This window comes from Podarcis liolepis, assembly GCF_965112155.1.
Source record: "Podarcis liolepis genome assembly, chromosome: 7".
NCBI classification, from domain to species: Eukaryota; Metazoa; Chordata; class Lepidosauria; order Squamata; family Lacertidae; genus Podarcis; species Podarcis liolepis.
In genome coordinates, this window is record NC_139561.1 from 31,346,439 (window position 1) to 31,367,051 (window position 20,613).

Sequence of the window (20,613 nt, forward strand, 5' to 3'; positions counted from 1 at the left end):
TATAACCCTAGAGGGACTCTTCAGTCCTCTTCAGATCTATTTTGTTTGTAATAAGAAAAGACCAGGTATCTTCAACCTTTTCAGACCCAGAACCCACTCTGGAGCTAAACATGTATTTGGGGACCCATTTCTTAATATTTGACCATATAGTTGTATGCAACGTTCTGAGGCTTGGCAACAGTAGGCTATAGGAACAGTATCTTTGGGAGAGCAACAGGACTGCCAAAGCCTCTGACACGTACCTGAGCACATGCAGAGCTCCATACTCTGGAACTCCTTGCCTATTGACACGAGGCAGGAGCTTTCACAGTACGCTTTTCGGCACTTGCTGGAATTTTTTTGCTTAGGTAAGCCTGTCGAGGCATGTAGAATGTTGATGCATGTTTTTAGTTTATTGCCGATTTATTTATTTATTGAATTTTTGAAAGGGTAGTTCTTACTGATAATTTTAATGTTTTATTTTCATAGTAAACTGCTTTGAGGTTTTTTACAATCAAGTGGTGCATAAATTTTATGAAGTAAATAAACAAATAGATAGAACACGCCATAGATAGAAAGCAGACATGTACTCCTGATGGCACACAGGGCTCAACTACACTGTGATTTGTACGCAGGGGGTCTGAGAGGTTTTTCCTTTGTCCCATAGCTTTCCCCAGGAAAACCTGTGGTTTATTGCTGAATGGGAATGAGCATCCACTGGGTTTTCTGCTGCTTGACTTTGTTCTGATTCAGCGGTAAATCATGGGTTTTCCCAAGGAAAGCAGTGGGACGAAAGAAAAACCTCTCAGACCCCTGCCTAGAAACCAAACAGAAGAAATTGTGGGGCAAAGGGACGTGTGGATGATCCTAGAGTCTCTGACTGTATAAAGACTGTCCTCCTTTCATAGCCAGCTGTGTATGTTTTCTGTCAGGAAATGGTGGTCCTAAAGCAAACGGATTTCCATTAGAAGTGAAGGGCTGGTGAGCACAGACCCTCACAGTGAACCCAAGAACGCCTTCTCCTCCCAAAGGCCTTCTGTCATTCCCAAGGTGAAGCCTCTGAGCTTTTGTTTTGCGTTCCACAATAGAGGCAAACACTCATTTAGCATTGAAACTGTTATCCTGCTCTGCATTCCAATCAGGGAAGAATTGCCTGATACACACAGGCTTTCTGCAAGAGCAAGGACCAACCCAGGTCATGAAGAGAGCTAGCAAAGGCGTCCTGCGCTGCACTGCTGCAAGTGCATGAAACACGCTGGACGAATCAGTCCTAGGCTGAGATCTGAATCTGAAGGGCTTGGCTGGGCATGAAGCAACCACATTCCGTTCTTATTCTGGTGAACAACTGAAATCAGAGCAAAAGAACAGGGGGAGGCAGTGCCCCCAAACCAACTTTGGACAGTTTTTTGCACTCGGGATTTCACAGCATCTCCTACCCAAAGTCAACAAACGTTTTAAAGCATATGAATGAGGAAGTGCCAACGCCACTTGGGTACCTGATATGTGCCCATATCAACAGTCTGGGGGGCTTATGCTAGAAATTCTGCTTTCTCCTGCTTTATTCAAACAGGGCAAGGACGCCCTCTGGTGAGCATGATGCACCTCAGCAGTGCTCTGAGGAGAACCAAGGGACCATTTGGGATGCTCTCGTGGACTTGCCCTACCTTTGCACAACACACAATAGGAATCACACAGAATTGTAGAGTTGTGAGGGACCAGCAGCCCTCCTGCTCCTGCGCACTCCCAAAATCTTCCCTGGGAGGTCTCTCAACCCTGCAGAGCTGATTTGGAGGGTGCAGAGAAGAGGAGGAGAAAGATCCACTCAGACGTGTAGCCTTCCTATATATCAGGTAGGAGACGCAGTGGGAACAGCCTCAGCCCGCGACGTCTTGCTTTACACCCCACGCTCACACCCCTCTGCCGGGTCCGCCCTGCCCACAATGGCGGCCTCCTCGCCGCCTTCAGCCCTTTCCCGGGGAGCCACGTGACTGCGGTTTCAGAGCCGTTGCATCAGCCCTCGCGCCTCGCCAGCGCCGCGCTTCGTGACGTTGACCGGCAGCTGCGTTGAGCAACCGCAGCCCGGCTATTGAGCCTCATTGGCCGACGGGTGGGCGGGATTAAGGGAAGGAAAAAAACCCTGCAGCAGGTTTGGGTGTGCAGTGGAAGAGCGTCGCTCCGGCTCCGCGTGGAAAGGTTGACTGGAGAGCGGCAGGAAAGGTGCGGAGGCATTTGGGCTGGAAGGGGGGCTGAAGAGGGAGAGGGCGCTGGCTGGGGGCTGAGGGGTCTTTTTCATCCTTCTCCACTTTTAGGAAGGCAGCGCTGCCCGCCGCCAGCTGGGGCTGTCTGAGGGCCACAGCCGCGGCGAATTCTGGGAGTCTGGTTCATGGTTCTGGCGTGGGGTGACAGCCCTGAGTTGAGGCACAGCTGTCTGGCTCGTGGGATGGGGTCTCTGAAGCCAGCAGTGACTTCATTCATTCTGTGGTGACAGGGTGGAGGGAGGGTGTGTGTGTGTGTTTATGTATGTATACACACACACACACACACACACACACACACACACGAACAGAGAGAGAAATTATGCATTTCTCTGGTTTTGCTAACTCTGACCCTCCAGATTTCTTTTTTTGGACTACAACTCCCATCAGCCCCAGCACCCGGTTGGCAAAGGCGGTCTTTGTCAAAAAGGCAAAAAGTCACCAGGGCATTGCCTCTGACACACCTACCCTTTGGCAAGCTGTCCCACTTCCCTTCTCCTGCCAACACAGCAATGAGAGTCTAGCTGCACTTGTGCACCTGGGTCAGATGTCTAGGGAAGCGGTGAGACATCAGGATCCACCTTGCTCTTGATGTGCCAATGGAGGCAACTAGGTTGCCGAGTTTTGACGTGGTGGTGCTGCGGTTAGATTTTGATGCGGGGCGCCTGGTCATCTGTATTCACCCGGTAAATTAAGGTTTTTTATTCTGGCATCTGTCTTGTGGTCGGGGCCATTTGTTTGCCTTGCGTAGGCTCTGGTCTCTCTTATTTTCCTTGAAGGATTCCCTGTAAGAATTTGAAGTATGGTAGTAGTTTTCCTCACAGAGATAGGGTAGTGCTAATGTGCTTCTGTAGAAGGATTTTATGGGTGAGTTTTGTTCATACCTGGTTTTAGTATTGGAAGGAATTTTCCAACTCTGTATTTAGCTGATAAGCCTGGCTATGAATTCACCTTCCCCTCCAAGCCCAGACCTTTATGTCAGTTCTGCAGGCACCTTGTGGGTGGTTCTGGGATAGCCTGGAGAGTTGTTTAGCTTTCCTTGTATTTGCCAGATTGTAGCAGAGATCAAGGGTGAGATCTGTTTTCTCTGTCCCTCTTCCAGATAGCTATTCCCTTCCCCATAGCTGCTTCTGGCTGGCCCTCTTGCTACACAGAAGTCAGATGTGTGGTGGCAGCATTATGAATGTGGCAAAAGGGCGCAAGGAGCAGCCAGGGGTGTCTGGGTAGAAGCGACTGCCTAACCAAGGCCTTGCAGCTGCCATAGGCCAATTGCTGTTTTTTGTTCTCTGGGCTGGATAACTGCTCTCCCATAGTGTTTTTTTCAAAGAAAATAGGGAACGGACAGTACTGTACGTTTATGTTTGAACTATATGTTTAAAGTAATGTCTTATCACTTTCAGCAGTCATGGCTTCCCCCCGAACGATCCTGGGAGCTGTAGTTTGTTAAGGGTGTTGAGAGATCTTAGACCACATTCCCCTCACAGAACTACATTTCCCAGAGTTCTCTGGGAAGAGGGGCTGATTGTTAAACTATTCCGGTGATTGTTGTGATGGGAAGATGGATCAAGCTACTCTTAGCAACCTTAACAAACTGCTGTTCCCAGAATTCTTTAGAAGTCATGTGTTGTTAATATGAGACTATTTTAAATGTATACTGCAGATGAGGCTTATGTATATTCATAAGCAGCACTGCCTAAGGCTGGACTAAGCTGTCCTGGTGTGGTGTGAGGGCCTTTAGTTGACCTTAGAGATCAACATGGGGAAAACCTCCCCTCTTCCAGTGTAGCTAGGAGCCAAGCTGTGGTGACTGATGGCCAGACTGCCTTGAATTGTGTCAGGGTTGCACTCTCAAGCCAGAAGCATTGGAGGGTGTCCTTGGCGGCAACTGCTGAGATCTGAATTCTAACTTGAGCTGCTCCAGCTAGTGTTTTATATAGGATTTGCAGCATTGCCTTGAAGTGCTTTCTTTCTCTCCCCGCCCCCTTTTTTTGTTCTCTCCAGTGTGAGTGGTGATCCCAAGATGGAGGTGACGTTAACAGCCAGTGAGATCCGCCAACGGTTCATCAACTTCTTTGTGGAGAACCAGCACACCTATGTGCACTCCTCAGCCACCATCCCCATGGATGATCCGACTCTGCTCTTTGCCAACGCCGGCATGAATCAGGTCAGACATGACAGACGTTTGCAGAATTACGAATGGTTTGGGGAAAGTTTCCTCCCCTGTCTTAGGTAAAGGTAAAAGACCCCTGGACAGTTAAGTCAAACTAGTCCAGTCAAACTAGACTATGGGGTACAGGCTGAGGGAACCAGCGTTTGTCTGCAGGCAGCCTTTCTGGGTCATGTTGCTGGCATGACGTCTGGTGCAATGGGACACTGAAGAGTGCCAGAGCGCACAGTAACGCTGTTTACCTCCCTGCTGCAGCGGTACCTATTTATCTACTCGCACTGATATGCTTTCAAACTGCTAGGTTGGTAGGAGCTGGGACAGAGCAATGGGAGTTCAATTGGTCGTACAGATTTGAACCGCTGACCTTCCAATCGACAAGCTCAAGAGGCTCAGTGGTTTAGACCACAGCGCCATACGTTCCCTTTTACATGCCTAGGACTAGTGGGTCGACCAATGGCACTGATCACCTGTAGGTTTGAAGCAGACAAAAGTGCCATTTGATCTCTTGGGTCCCTGTTGGCACGTTTGCCTGAAGTCCCTCTTCTGCCTAGAGGCTGAGCTGAAGGCAGTCTTCTTCTTCTTCCTTCTCTCCCAGTTCAAGCCCATCTTCCTCAACACAATCGACCCCTCTCACCCCATGGCAAAGCTGACCCGAGCGGCCAACACTCAGAAGTGCATCCGGGCTGGCGGGAAGCACAATGACCTGGACGACGTTGGCAAGGACGTCTACCACCACACTTTCTTTGAGATGCTGGGCTCCTGGTCTTTTGGAGATTATTTCAAGGTGAGGGCATTGCCGGTGGCCTTTCCCTGTACAAACACAGGTAACCAACTGGTAAAATGTTTGGCAAATGTGCATATTTTAAAATTAAAGCCATTCACACTCTGCTGCTGCTGGTGCTGCTGCTGGCAGATCATACATCTAGAGGTTATGCTGGTTGAAATGTTTGTTATGGCAGAATTAGGAATGGTTTGGTAACAGTTGGAGTAGCAGAGGGCAAAGAAAAAAGTGGGGCCTTAATGAGTGGGTGGTGGCCAGTGAGAGGAAGAAGGTAAGAGTTGGGGGTAGACAGGGAACTACAGTGCATAGATGCTGCCCTTCCAGTGGCCTCCTTCCCCTTAGAAATCCTGGGCAGCTCACCCTACCCAGCCTCAGCCTCCTGCACAGCAGCTGCAAGTTCTTCTCTCTGGTATGATCAATATCTGGGCTGTATTACTTCAGGATCTAGGTTTAGGCTTACATACATGGTTGAATACTTCCGCATAAAGGGGGGGAAACAATCCTTGTGCATAGAAAACTAGCACATCAGGAGGAACACTAGGCTAACAACTTGCCCCTTTAATAGAGAATATTTTCAGTGGAGGAATATTGCCATGTGTGTCGCCAACCTACAATCAGAAGTGGTGCCCGAAACCTGCTTGCTGGTTTCCTACAAGCATCTGATTGGCCACTGTAAGAAAACGAGCATCGCTGATTCAGTGTTCTGGCTGGCAGCGGCTGCTGTAGAATTTAAGGCTCATATCTGAAACTCGTCAAAGAAATTAGTATGTCATTCTCCATGTCAAGACCTTCCCATCCCTGTTTTCTTCTTCCACTCAGGAGCTGGCTTGCAAGTTTGCCCTGGACCTGCTCACAAAAGAATTCGGCATCCCCATTGAGAGGCTATATGTCACATACTTTGGTGGGAATGAAGCCGCTGGCCTGCAACCGGACTTGGATTGCAAGCAAATCTGGCTGGATCTAGGGTGAGTTTGGGACATCCAAAGGATACAGCAAGAGCTGCCTTTGTGTGCTTTGAAGACTGGGAATTGCACTCGACACCCACTCCCTGAATGGCAAGAGAAGGGGCCATCAGGATGATCCCAGGATTTCTTTGGTGTCTTCCACAAAAAAACCAAAGGGGGCAAAGAAAATGTATTGGGGCTTAAGCAGAAATCCAGAAATCCTATTTATAAGATGCTTTTTGATGTCTCCAAGCGTTGCCATGACCTGAATTTCAAGGGCAACCAATATGATACAGGGTTTGGAAAATGAGCCTTATGAGGAATGGTTGAGGGAGCTGGGTATGTTTAGCCTGAAGATGAGGAGCTTGAGAAGGGACATGACAGCCATCTTCAAATGTCTGAAGGGCTGTCACTTAGAAGATGGAGCAAGCTAGCTTTCTGTTACTCTAGAAAGGGGGGTGGGGAACCGAGCCAATGGAATCAAATCAAAGGTTAAGAATAACTTTCTGACAGTAAGAGCTGTTCAACAGGTTGGATGGCTATCTGTCAGGGATTCTTTAGCTGAGATACCTGCATTGCAGGGACTTGGACCAGATGACCCTTGGGTCTGCTTCCAACTCGACAGTTCCATGCATCTATGCTTCTCTCTTCTAGTCAATGGCTATGTTTGGACTTCATTCTTAACTTTGTTTGAGCAAGGTTGCGAATGAGCCTAATCTTTCCCCATGTGGCCTGGAGGTGGAGTTTGGAAGCTTTCACCTTCACTTCAGATTAGCTGCAGCTTAGCGTGTTGTCTGGACCTACAACTATGGGTTAATCTTAACTGTGATTAGTTTAAACAAGGCAACGTAATAAACCATGATTTTAAACTACAGTGGTACCTTGGGTTAAGTACTTAATTCGTTCCGGAGGTCCGTACTTGACCTGAAACTGTTCTTAACCTGAAGCACTACTTTAGCCGCGCCACCAGAGCACAATTTCTGTTCTCATCCTGAAGCAAAGTTCTTAACCTGAAGCACTATTTCTGGGTTAGCAGAGTCTGTAACCTGAAGCGTATGTAAGCTGAAGCGTATGTAAGCTGAAGCGTATGTAACCCGAGGTACCACTGTAATAGTTAAGATTAACCATAGTTTTTAAGGTTCAGATACAACAAACTGTGGTCAATCAAAAGTGATTTTTTCCTTTCTTCCTGACTGAGGAGCGGGGGCATGAGTCTTGGAGAAGGCTAGGCTTGTTTGCATCTTGCTAAGCCATAGTTTAGTGTGGCCTCTACATGCAGCCAGAGTTGTAGGTTCATTCACATGATGAAGCTGACAGTGATACTTTTTCAGATGATGTTACCTGGGCAAGTCAAAGAGTTCAAATGGCTCGTATGTTGCCTGTTCAAGGAACCTGTAACTTGTGGAATTCCTTGCATCACTGGCCATTTCCTTCTTTGCAGTTTGGCGGAGAGTAGGATTCTTCCGGGCAGCATGAAGGATAACTTCTGGGAAATGGGAGACACGGGGCCATGTGGACCTTGCAGCGAGATGCACTACGACCGAATCGGAGACAGGGATGCTGCACATCTCGTCAATCAAGATGATCCCAACGTGCTGGAGATCTGGAACCTGGTGTTCATACAGTACAACAGGTGCTTCAAGAATTGTTTTCCTTTCCTATAGCACGGTGGCAGTGCAGTAGCAGAGCAGGTGCTTTTCATACAAAAGGTCCCAGGTTCAATCCTTGGCATTACCAGGTGGGGTTGCAAAAGAAAACCCAGAGAGCCACCACCAGTCCCCAGAAAAAAGATGTTTCCGGGGACTGGCGGTGGACCAGTGGTCTGACTCTGTTCAAGGCAGCTTCCTCTTTCCCTTTTATGCCTTTCACCTGTGGTGTGTTACCTCTCCCCCTGCTTTGCATGGACTCCACATCCAGTGAGGAAACTTTCCTGTCTTCACAGATTTAGGTGTCCTGATTTAGTGGCCTGGATCATGGCTATTTATTCCTCACCCTTCATTCCTAAGAATTTTGTCCTGATCTTTGCAGCAGTACAGCAGATGCTAGGGACAGATTCCAAAATGATATAGAAATAATGTCTGAGAAAACAGCTTCTCCTCAATCAGTACAGTAGGACAACCATATACTGGTTGGTTGTGTGAGGGAGGGTTCTGTGTTGCTTTTTTCTGCAAAGGCTGTGACAGGATGCTTCGAAACCAGAGAAGCTCCCATTTGCGCTCTACTTTTTGTTACTTTAATTGGTTGTGGATCTCTTCATCCAAACCAGGAAAACTATGATGAGCGGCTTTAGAACAAGCCTGGATATGAAGACGTGGTTTGAGCTTGGGTTGATCTCCAGGTTTGTTCCAGCGCTGTTAAGAGTAAATTCCTGGTTTGGGTGAAATGGGAAACTGTCGTCAGGGGAGATGCTTTGATCCATTTCCATGCTTGAGCGAATGGTGTGAGAGTGCAGGCGAAATGCTCATTCACCTCTCTGCATCTGAACCAGCCCTCTGTTTGCATTATTCTGTGTGTATCATGGAGCGTTTTTCTTCCTCTCTCCTGTACCAGAGAGGCTGATGGGACCCTGAAACCTCTTCCCAAGAAGAGCATTGACACGGGCATGGGTCTGGAGAGGTTGGTGTCGGTGCTTCAGAACAAGATGTCCAACTACGACACAGATCTCTTCGTTCCCTACTTTGAAGCTATCCAGAAGGTACCTGCCCAGATGTGCTGCGAGCAAATTTGTCAGTATGTGGATTCTCTCTAGATGGAGTGCATCTCGCTGCCCTGAGGCCTCCCTGGCTCAGGGACAACAACACTCACCTTCCTCCCACTGAATTTCACAACTCGCAGCGTTTTCTTATCTGCCTCCTGGTAGCTTTCCTCTGCTCTCATGTGTGACTGACTGACCTTTGCTGCTGCTGTTTCTGCATCAGGTCTTGGCAGTTAAAGCAGTGAGGACAGGTAGAAGGAACTCCAGCACTAAACCTGCTTCCCTCTAGATGCTGGACTCCCAAGTCCCATCAGCCGTTTCAGGGTCCTTTCAGTGCTTTTTAATACATGCAGATCTTCTAAAATTTATACTAACACCTCAATTTCTCCAGTTCCTGGTGGCATTACATTGTATGCTTTACCTCTGTAACTGAAGTGGGGAGCTGGATCTGGCTGGTGGGCTGGAGCCTTACCTCCCCTGCCCCAAATGGGCCAACTTGACAGCTGGGCAGGGTCAGTCACCTGGCATCACAGTGGCAGCAGGTGACATGAGGCATTCAGCTGATCAGTGGGGCCTGCAAACCCGGCTCTTCGCAGGGATCCATGTCTTTACCTGCCTTCATTTGATGCCAGGTCTCAGGTGGGTGGATGTGGCTTGGCCGAAGCAGCCTCATGGGCCAACTCTAGCCTTGTAGGTTAGAGATCTCCCACTGCTGCTCAGAGAGGATGATTTTGTAGCTCTCTGTTAGATGATTGTGACTGCATTTGTCTTAATCTCTACCCTGATACTGGTGGTTTGGGGTTTTTAAAAAAGAATTTTTATGCTGCTATTTGACATGGGGTTCTGTCGGATGTGTAATTTTAATTTCATTGCCAATTGCCCAGAGAAGCTTGCTTATGAGGCGACTAACAGCAATAAGCAAAGGGTCAGAGAATCTTAGAAGAAAAACCTGTAATGCCTGTAATCTCCAAGACCTGCTCTGATTCCTTAACCATTTCATTTCTCTTTCATCTCTTGGACGTCACCTACATGCCTTCTTCCTTGCAGGGCACTGGCTGCAGGCCCTACACCGGGCAGGTCGGGGAGGATGATGCTGATGGCATAGACATGGCCTATCGTGTCCTGGCTGACCACGCCCGAACCATCACGGTGGCTCTTTCAGACGGTGGAAGGCCTGATAACACTGGCAGGGGGTGAGAGAGTGGGCTGTGTGGAGCTTTGTGGTGAGGGGCTGGGTAAGAAAGGATGTAGCACCTGTGGCTAAGCTGATTAGGGTTGAAAGTCACAGTCAGGACCAGCCCTGCCAATAGGCAGATTGGGGAAACTGCCTTGAGTGGCCAGCTGCCTTCCCTTTCCCCATCTTTAGCCCCCCAGCCATTCCCTTCTGTTGCCACATTGTCTGACCTGGGAACCCTAATCTGGCCTGTTGTCTTGTGGGAATGGGGTTACCCTGATATGAGTTGGTTGTCTGAAGATGACCAAAAAAATGTGTTAGGAGCCCTTGGTCTTGTCAGGAAGGACGGGAACCCAGTTTATGTGTGGATTCACATTGTGTTTCTCAAACTTGGGTCCCCTGGCTGTTGTTAGACTACAACTCCCATCATCCCTAGCTAACAGGGCCAGTGGCCATGGATGATGGGAGTTGTGATCCTACAACAGCTGGGACCCAGGTTTGAGAAACAAGGGTTAGAGGCCCAGAAAGAGTGGGAAGAGTCCTTTGTGCTGCGAAAAGTTGGGGGTCCCTGAGGTGTTTTCCAGAGTGTAGGGGCTCCAATAAGACCAGCCTCTGCCTTCTGCTCCCCTTGCCTAGGTATGTTCTGAGGCGCATCCTCCGACGTGCTGTGCGCTACGCCCATGAGAAACTCAGCGCCCCCAAGGGATTCTTTGCCAGCCTGGTGGACGTGGTGGTGCAGTCCCTGGTAAATCTGTAGTCCTGTCCCCTTTCCTTTGCCTTTGAAGCTTCCAGGTTTTGGGAGGGAGGGAGAGAGGCAGGGAGCTGCTTTCGCTTAGCTAACAGCTCCTGTTCCTCTCAGGGCGATGCCTTCCCTGAGCTGAAGAAAGACCCTGAGATGGTGAAAGACATCATCAACGAAGAGGAGGTGCAGTTCCTGAAGACACTAAACAGAGGGCGCCGCATCCTCGACAGGAAGATTCAGAGCTTGGGAGACTGCAAGACTATTCCTGGTATGGCCCAAGGCCAGCAACCCCTGTGTGGAAATGGCTTTGATGCTAGGAAGTGAGCCAAGCCGCCTGCTGCTTGGGAAATTCAACTCATTGACTGGGTGGGGCTGGAGGAGAATACCCATTTCTCACTGCAAGCATTGTGATGAATTAAGTAGAAGGTGGTGGTTTGAAGGAGGGAGAGAAACAGGTCCCACTTACAGTGCAGAGCTGGGCCAGGCCACAAGAGGACAACCCTCCTTTCCCTTCTGGGGCCCAGTGAGGGCAAGGCTTTGCCTGTTTCCCCCAGCCCTGTGTGTTTGCAATGAGCAGATTAATGGGAGAGAATCATTCCCCTCTTTCTCTCTTGCGCAGAACTTTGGAGGAGAGGAGACAGTGGCTGCTTCTCCCGCTCTTTGTTCCTTTCCTTATCCAAACCTCTTCCCGAGCGAAACAAGTTCCTTGCTCAAGTTGCCCTGGTCTACCTAAAGGCTCAAGGAGTCAGCAGTGAAGAGAAATGGGTGCTTGGCCAGGAAGGCAGGGCGGCTGTGGCTTGCTAGTAATGAGACCTGCAGAAACCCCACAAGAGGGAGCATGAGCTGATCAGAAGCTGTGCTGCAGGTTTAACTCTTCTGCAATCCTCTTCCTCCTCCAGGAGACACTGCGTGGTTGCTCTACGACACCTACGGTTTCCCTGTGGATCTGACCGGCCTCATTGCGGAAGAGAAAGGCTTGAAGGTGGACATGGAGGGTTTTGAGGAGGAGAGGAAGTCTGCCCAGGTAGGGCTTGGTCATCGCCAACTCTGAACACAGTATATGTATTGATGCAGATAAACATCATATGTAGACAGCTAGAGGCACAAGCAGAGCCAGGCAGGCATCCGTCCACTCAGTTGCATCGGGTTTTGGTTGTCCAGTTGGCCCTTTGATTTCCAAGTCGCTCCACACAAGGTACTTCTATTCCTGCTATTACCACATTCTACTGTAGCTTCATTAGTCAGCTTTGCACAGGAAAGGGCGAGTGATAGCAGCATTTGTATCAGGCAATTCATATCCTCAAAAGCCAGGAAGGGTGGCAGGGCATTGCCTGGATAAAAAGGCTGTGAGAGATCTTTGCCTGGGACCTTGAGGAAGGCTGCTGCCTGCCAAGGTAAGCAGCTTTGGGCTCAGCCTTCCCCAACTGTGTGCCCTTCAGTTCTTCAGTCCTGACGGCTGCCTATGCTGGCTGGGGCTGATGGGTTTTGGTGTTGAATAACATCTGGTGGCCCACAGGTTGCCTGTACCTGAGGTGGTTGCTTTTATGCCAAGGGCTTCTTGGCCTGCTTTGCTTACATTGGCCTCGATTTGCTTACATTCCCAGCTCAAGTCTCAGGGCAAGGGAGGTGGCGATGAAGATCTCATCATGCTGGACATCTACGCTATTGAAGAACTCCGGTCCAAGGGCTTGGAGGCCACAGATGACTCTCTAAAATACAACTACACATCAGACCCCAGTGGCAGTTATGGTGGGTTCTAAGTAGCTCCCTCTCGTCCAGCACATTGTTTTTTGATGCGTTAGAACATGTCAGAAGGAACTTGCTTGTCAATATTTTTTATACCTAAAACCCATTAATAATTGGGGAATGTGAACCAAAAAGCTTAATGTTGAAATGATAGGTTTTTTGGTTTTTAATTTTTTTGTGGGTAAGTTGACATTAGGAGATTTCGGTTCAGAATTTTCTTTTCTGTTTAATTTTGTGACTGTTTATAAGGGGAAGGGTCATGGTACAGGCAAGAGGCTCTTGCTTTGCTAACTCCCACTTTTCTTTTCTTATGTGCAGAGTTCAGTAGTGCGGTGGCCACTGTCAAAGCCCTCCGCCGGGATAAGGCCTTTGTGGAGGAGGTGTCCACGGGCCAAGAGTGCGGGGTTGTCTTGGACCACACCTGCTTCTACGCTGAGCAGGGCGGGCAGACGTACGACGAGGGCTACCTTGTCAAGGAGGATGAAGGCAGTGAGGATGTACGTTGGGCTTGCTGGCCTGCTTGGGATTCTTGGGGCTTGGAGTCTGGTGGCGGGAAGGGCTTTGGGGGCTTTTGAAATTGGTGGCATGTTGCCTTATTTTGCCCCAGAATAGTGGTGGAGGATTGCAGTGCGATCCGGAATATAGCATTCCAACTTTCCCTATATTTGTGTCCCTTGTTAAACCTGCCTGGTCTGGAAAGTCTGTGTCAGTTGTTCGAGATGGAGAGGTGGTGACTATTGTGAGATCCATGTATGTGTCGGCACCTCATGTGTTGAATGCACTCCAAGCGTGTGAGGTTGCCAGCACAGTCATCCTCTAGATGCTGAGGCAAGAGCATCTTCACCAGGATTTCTGATGCTTACAAGTGCAGCTTCTTCTCTTTCCCCTTTTGAAAACCATGTCCTGCTCTTTGGTTGATTGTTGCTTTCATTTTTACTTCTCCCTTCTTCTTTTTTTACGCTTTTGTAAGCATAGTAAGTTTTCGCATGATTTTTTAAAAATGTCACTGATGTTTTTTACTTTCGTAAGTCGGTTTGTGGATTTGTGATGGAGAAGCAGCACGAACATAAGCATTTAAAATCCAGTGCATCTCTGCTGGTGGTGCTTGGTGGGAAGAAAGAGCCACCCTGCCCTGGCCTTGGGCTCCCGTTCCTGCCTTTGCCAATCGTCAGCTCTTGTGTGCCTTTGGTTTTTTCAGAAGACAGAGTTCACGGTGAAGAACGTCCAAGTGCGCGGAGGTTATGTGTTGCACGTGGGCACCGTCTATGGGAGCCTGAAGGTGGGAGACACTGTGCGGTTGTACGTTGATGAGGTGAGTGGCTTGTGGATTTGATATTGAAGGCGTTTCAGACTAAAATCCCACCCTTTCTGTGCATTCAGTCATTCATTACATTCTTTTTGCTTCTTACACGCTGAGTTTTATTGCATTCCAAATTGTGGTGCAATAAAATAAAATATAAGAAACAAAAGAATCAAGAAAAATCATCCTGGATATTGAATGCAAATATTGAGTAGGCCACCTCCCATCTTCTTCCACAAATCCACAGCCCTCAACGAAGCTGGTGGGTGGGCCACAACCTGATCCCCGCGGCTTTTAGCCACTAGTGGAGGGGGAACAGCCTCCTCTTTCCTCCTCCCTTCTCTGCTCACCTTCGTCGCTTCCTCCCCCCACAGCCCAGGCGGCGGCCCATCATGAGCAACCACACAGCCACCCACATTCTCAACTTTGCCTTACGTGCTGTGCTGGGGGAGGCCGACCAGCGAGGCTCCTTGGTGGCTCCAGACAGGCTGCGCTTTGATTTCACAGCCAAGGGAGCCATGTCCACCCAGGAAATCAAGAAGGCGGAAGAAATTGCGAATCAGATGATTCAGGAAGCCAAGGTAGGAGGGGAACTTGGTATGGCTGATGCATGCATGCTCGTCTCTCTCATGGGTGGGAAATCTTGGGCCCAGTGACAAAATGCAGCCTTCTCAGCCTCCCTAGCTGGTCTTTGGGACCCTCCCCAGTCCTGCTTTGCCCCCTCTTGCGGTGTCTTCACCTGGCTGAAATGGTTCTCCGTGACCAAGACTCCTGCTTCCCTGGGTGGAGAGGAGCATGTGTAGAAACCAGCCTCCTGCACAGAGGTAAAAATTTGTGTTCACTGCACTGCCCATTCTTTCCTCTGGCCCCACCCATTGCTGCCTTGTGGCCTCTGGAAGATTGCTAGAAGGCAATGCAGCCCCTTGGGTGAAAAAGGTTCCCCACTCTGTTTTGAGGATGCTGAGAATTTCCAGGTCCTGTTCTTGGAGCCTCCAAATCTTTGACAAGAGGCCACAGTGACAGGCATTTCCAAAGAATGCTCCTTCTTTGAGCCAGAAACCCACTGGAAACCCACTTGTGGCATGGGCTTTTCCATTCCCTTTTATGCAACAGAACAAATGCCTGAATAATAAAATACTGCATTTATCTTCTGATTTTCCCATTATATTATCTCATTGATCCTTACAGCAATCCTATCAGGTATAACAGTATTATCCCCACATGCTTCATTTACTCTTCCCCTGCTTTTTACCTGTGCATATGTTTGTTTTAGACCAGCCTGCGGTCTGATCCAGCAAGACTCTACCTGTGATCTTGCTTGTCCTTAACTTCTGTTAACTTCTGTGGTCTGCTCCCCAGGTTGTGTATGCCAAAGACTGTCCCTTGGCAGCTGCCAAAGCCATCCAGGGCCTCCGTGCAGTGTTTGATGAGACGTACCCTGACCCCGTGCGTGTGGTCTCGATCGGCATCCCCATCGAGGATATGCTGGCTGACCCCTCCAGTGGTGCAGGTGCCATGACGTCGGTCGAGTTCTGCGGGGGAACGTAAGTCCAGCAGGAGGGCTTGGGACGAAGGAGGGCTCCAGATCCATAGCAAGAGAGCTGCCCTGCCAAATGGTGGACCCATGAGAATGCCTGTTGCTTGTTCTCCTTGGTGCTCCACACAGCAAAGGGTGGTCGAAGGGGGTCTTCACCTGTACCCAAAGCTCAGGCTGCCTCGCTCCTTCCCAGAACAAAATCATCATATCTATCTCCCTCTCTCTGAAGTCAAGCTCCCTCCGTTGCCAAGTCAGGAGATGCTTGTAAATGTCTGTGGCGTTTCTCAGTCACTGATATTTTCACAGGCACTTACAGAATTCTGCTCACGCTGGTCACTTTGTCATTGTGTCCGAGGAAGCAATTGCCAAGGGCATCCGGCGCATAGTGGCTGTCACCGGAGCAGAAGCACAGAAGGTGAGCAGGGGGTGGGCAGGTGCAGTAGGCAAGGATCAAGCCGTGGGTGAGATGGGGAAATAAAATATGGGGTGGGGACCTGCAGGCCTGGACACTAAGTACGGCTGGGCAGCCTTCTCTGTCTGGCCCCGAGAACACTTCCCAGGCCACACACCGCAGTGACCCTGCTACGCTTGTGGGAGAGTAAAAGTCACTGTTTCTTTCCAACGCCACCTCAAAATCCTGAACCCCCTTTCTCTTCCCAAGGCACTGAGGAAAGTGGACATCCTTAAAAAGCTACTCTCTGACCTGGAAGACAAGGTGAAGGTCCAGACTGCCCCCAACAAAGAAGTCCAGCGCGAGATCGCAGACCTTGGCGAGGTACGAGAGCAGGGGAAGGGGAGAAGTGGGATCAGCCCCTTTCCCCCAAATTCTCAAGTCGGTGGGGTCACTTGAGCACTGCTATCAGGATGCTGGTCTAGATAGGCCACTGGCCCATTCCAGCAGACTCTCCTTTTGTTCTTAAATGTGGAAGGCATCTGGACCCGCACTGAACATGCTGGAAATACAACAAATTATTTGTCGTTTGTGAAACATGGGCTGTGGCTTCAGTGCCGCCTTCTGGTTGCAGGTGCTGGCCACCTCCGTCATTCCCCAGTGGCAGAAAGATGAACTCCGAGAGGCCCTCAAAGCCCTGAAGAAGGTGATGGACGACCTCGACCGTGCCTGCAAAGCAGACATCCAGAAACGAGTGAGTTCTCCCATCCCACTGTCATAGGCAAAGGGAGTGGAAATGGGTAGAAATGGCAGGGTTCCCTTTTTGAAAGCACATGCAAGCAGTGATCAGGAAAGCGGGGCCCCTTCGCTCAGACCGTTTTAAAAGGGAAATGAGGCTGCTCCTATCTGTTGTGTGACTTCAGCCTCCAGCCACTGCTTAAGCCCAGCTCCAGCTTCTCCTCCCTCTCTCTGGAGGGAAGAGCCTGGACCACCAGAGCGAACTGTGAGCTCCACCCACCCACCCAACTTTCATACACCTGCTGCGTAGTCCAAACACAGCAGACCTTTTTGCCAGATTACAGTTGCTTCCAGCCACTCTTTGAGTGTTTGCCTTGGCCAAAGAGCAACGTGTGCATTTCCACACACCTGCATCCTTATGCCTGACATGCTGCTTGTGTTTTTATGTTCTCTGCACAAAAGAAGCATCTCTTTGCATTTGAGAGGAGCTTTCCCTTTCTTTCCCCACTCCCATCACCAGCGTTCCTGAGCCTGACCTCTCTTTGTTCCTTCAGGTTCTGGAGAAGACGAAGCAGCTCATCGAGGCTCACCCCAACCAGCCACTGGTCATTCTGGAAATGGAGAGCGGTGCTTCTGCAAAGGTATCCCCCAAATCTCTTCTCGTTGCTCTTTGCACAGGGGGCGGAGGTGCACCAGGCAAGGAGGGAACCTGTGCAACTTGCTGTGGCTGCAAGCAAGTTGCTCCTGTCAAACCACTGGGAATTACTGATCTACTGCAAATTGCCCAAAGATCTCAGAATTGGACGTGACTGTGCATAGCACGTGCTCTCTGTAACCACACCTGTGTCTTTCTGCAGGCACTTAATGAATCTCTGAAGCTGTTGAAGACTCATTCACCTCAGACAGCAGCCATGCTGTTCACCGTGGATAATGAAGCCGGAAAGATCACCTGCTTATGCCAAGTCCCTCAGGTAGGCCCAGGATGGGAGTGGGGATTTAGCACTCTTGGGGCACCAACTAACCAGGCAGAAGGTGGTATTTATCTAAGCTTTACTCAGAGTAGCCCCACTGAAATTAATTGGCTAAACTTGGTCATGTTCATTAATTTCAGCAGATGTAATTTGGGTAACTGGAGGAATAGGCTCTGCTTCAACTGTGAGGAGCCTCCAATCCCAGCCACTTCCCCCTGATGCCTTTAGAGGAGAAATAGAAAGGTTCCTCACATCTGGTCTCAACATTCTTTGTCCTTGGAGGGTGTTAAAGACAGAAGCTTTCCTACTCCTATAGAATCTGGCCTCTCGTCTGGAAGCTTTGTAGTAAGGAGTGTGCACCAACAGAAAATTCAGTTTGGACTCCCAAGTTGGCACTTCAGAAGACAGCTCACCTCGATCCAAAGTGCTTTGGAAGTTAGCAGATTTGGTACCAGTGTGAGGCAGATTGCATTTGGGGTGTGGGGAATCCCACTCACTATTTGGGAAGTCAAGGGAGGCCGTAACTTGGCAGAATTGAATAATAGTAATAATAATAAATTTTATTTATATCCCGCCCTCCCCAGCCGAAGCCGGGCTCAGGGCGGCTAACAACAATCAAATAATCAAACAATCAAATAGTCACACAATCTAAAAATATTTCATTATAAAAATTAATTAAATCAAATTGATGGCAACCAATTAAGCAAAATTCTGTGCAGGTTGCCAGAGGAGGGAGTCAGGCTGCGCCCTGACCAAAGGCCTGGCGGAACAACTCTGTCTTGCAGGCCCTGCGGAAAGATGTCAGGTCCCGCAGGGATGATATTTGCAGGCATACATGCCCCTTCTGAGAGAAGTTTATTGGGGGCTGGTGGGGGCAGTTGAAAGCAAGTCCCTTTCCTTCCTCAAAGCCTTGGCGTTGGAGAGTCCCCAACTGTTCTACTGTTCCCTTATAAGACTTGGTTTCTAGATCCCTCATTATCCTGGTTCACCCTTCTCTGGACACTCTGTTTAGTTGTTCAGTTCTGGGGGGCACATGACAACACCCTCCTCCATGCACAGCCTGAGCATCACAGGATCTTGTATATTCTTGGCAACTCTCAGAACTAAGGTGCAGAACTCTAACGCAGGCTGTCTCTATTCTTTCCCAGGAAGTCGTTGGCAAAGGGCTCAAGGCCAGCGAATGGGTGCAACAGGTATCTGGGCTGATGGACGGCAGGGGGGGCGGGAAAGACCTCTCTGCCCAGGCCACAGGCAAGAACACTGACTGCCTTGAAGAAGCCCTGAAGCTGGCAACAGACTTTGCCAAGCTCAAGCTGGGTGAGCTGAAGAACTGATCCCCAGCCTGTGGCGCAAACTCAGAAAGGGAACTGTCTGCTTGGCCAATAGGTTAGGAGTTCTACTTTAGCGTTATGTCTGTGGAGACAAAGACTGCACATTGCTGTCCTTCTAAATTCAGCCTGTCAGGCACTAACCAAACAAGGTGGCCCTGTAAGGCGATGACTTGATCACAGGACACCAGAGCCCATGACTGCACAAGTTCTGATCTCTTGTCGCGGTGATAACTGAGCTGCCTCAAGGGGCCTGCTGCCAACTGAGTGTCCTCCATTTTTTTTGCACACAGCCATTGGGACACATACACGCTTCCTAACATTCTAAAGTTTAATTCTGCAGTGTTGCTCCTATTGCACCGTTTGAAGGGGGCTCTGCACAGCCGCCTCCATCCATGCTCAAGCACTTGAAGCATTTGCTGTAACGTGAGCATGTGCAGGGGGTGAGCAATCAAGGCTGCTATAATGTCTTTCGTTGTAACGGGGAAACCCTTTCTTCGGTTCGTAGTGTTAACCTCTGTTGTAGCAAAGCCTTACCTGGGCAGACTTGCCTGGCATGAGGACTTCTGATCAGAATAGGTTCAGTGCTGAATAAATGAACAGACGTGTGTTTAAGTGCATTTGTTGCTGTGGAACCAAAGAACGGTTATGCTAAACCGGGCATAGGCAAACTCGGCCGTCCGGATGTTTTGGGAATTCTAGTCTCACAACACCTGGAGGGCAGAGTTTGCCTATGCCTGTGCTAAACCATGGTCTAGTGTGAAGTGCGTAAGCAGGAACATGCCTTAGCCAGCCTCACGCTCAGGTGCTCACCCCATCGCTTCCTCCCACATCGTTGCTGCTTGTTTCAGAAGCTGGCTTGGGGAAATCAAGCCCAGTTACTGCCAATTGCACTTGCTGGTTTGGATGACATGGGAGGCTATGGTTAACTAAAAGGGGTAGTGGAGACCTGCAGATTCCTTCCTTGTTCTGCCAGGGGGATATTTGAGCCAGTAGCTCAGAACAGGGGGCTTGGCCCATCCTGCCCCTCATCTCCTGGCTTATATCTTGCTTTCAGAGAACCTCAGCTCACCATTATGTGCAAAATGCAGGTTGTGGGTTACAGCAAACGATGGTTTGTTGCTAAAGAAGCCAACTTGCAAGCTTAACTATTGCTCGTCATAATTTACAATTCCCCCTTCATATATAATGCTAAGCCCAAGATCATTTCTGAAAGCAAACTTTAATGGAGCAGAGATCACCTGACCATGGGAGGAGGATGGGGTTCTGAGCGCCAGGCTTCATTTGGCCTCGTGGAAGCCAGATGAATGAATGCCATCCTGGCATTAATCATTTCCAGCCTTGTTGACATGACAAGAACAAATCCTCAGTGGCACAGCATATTACAGAGATATAATAAATTTTGGAAATAGTTGATGCATCCATACACACAGGAGCAGCAGGCTCACAGTGTAAAATTACTGTTTGCTAACTGGAACAAAGGCTAAATGTTCCATGGTAGCAGCTGGGATGTAGGGACAGCTTGGACGTTCCATAGCGAGACAGAGCTCCAAAATAAGATTGCCATTCACCTGTGCATTTACTAACAGAATGTGACAGAAGGCATGACTTCATAAAATAGCGCATAGCGCTAATCTAGTTTGATGTGGGCCAGAAGAGGGGAGCAGTGTGGCTGCCGGAGCAGTGGGCGACTCAGCCCAAACAGTTTGGGGACTTTGACCAGGACAGTGAGGTCAGCTGTGCCCACTTGCTCATGGGCTTCTGCGATGCCAATACCTTTCTCTGTCCTGGTTAAAGTTGCACAGAGCGGTGCTCTGGTACTTGCAATGTCATGTACATCTTGGAGGCTGAGCTGCAGGTTTGTG

At 49.3% G+C, this 20,613-nt stretch overlaps 1 protein-coding gene across 1 annotated transcript; it reads left to right on the forward strand.

Annotated features, from left to right (window-relative positions):
* The first annotated feature begins 2,036 nt into the window (after nucleotides 1-2,036).
* On the forward strand, nucleotides 2,037-19,363 carry AARS1 (alanyl-tRNA synthetase 1). Its single transcript, XM_083513885.1, has 21 exons — nucleotides 2,037-2,196; nucleotides 4,236-4,398; nucleotides 4,997-5,185; nucleotides 6,002-6,147; nucleotides 7,568-7,759; nucleotides 8,677-8,821; nucleotides 9,869-10,014; nucleotides 10,632-10,740; nucleotides 10,855-11,005; nucleotides 11,637-11,761; nucleotides 12,342-12,486; nucleotides 12,802-12,980; nucleotides 13,682-13,795; nucleotides 14,158-14,364; nucleotides 15,143-15,327; nucleotides 15,627-15,735; nucleotides 15,982-16,095; nucleotides 16,346-16,465; nucleotides 17,004-17,090; nucleotides 17,307-17,420; nucleotides 18,569-19,363. The coding sequence occupies exons 2-21, from the start codon at nucleotides 4,255-4,257 to the stop codon at nucleotides 18,752-18,754; spliced, it is 2,907 nt and encodes a 968-aa protein (XP_083370011.1). The 5' UTR covers nucleotides 2,037-2,196; nucleotides 4,236-4,254; the 3' UTR covers nucleotides 18,755-19,363.
* Nucleotides 19,364-20,613: the final 1,250 nt, after the last annotated feature.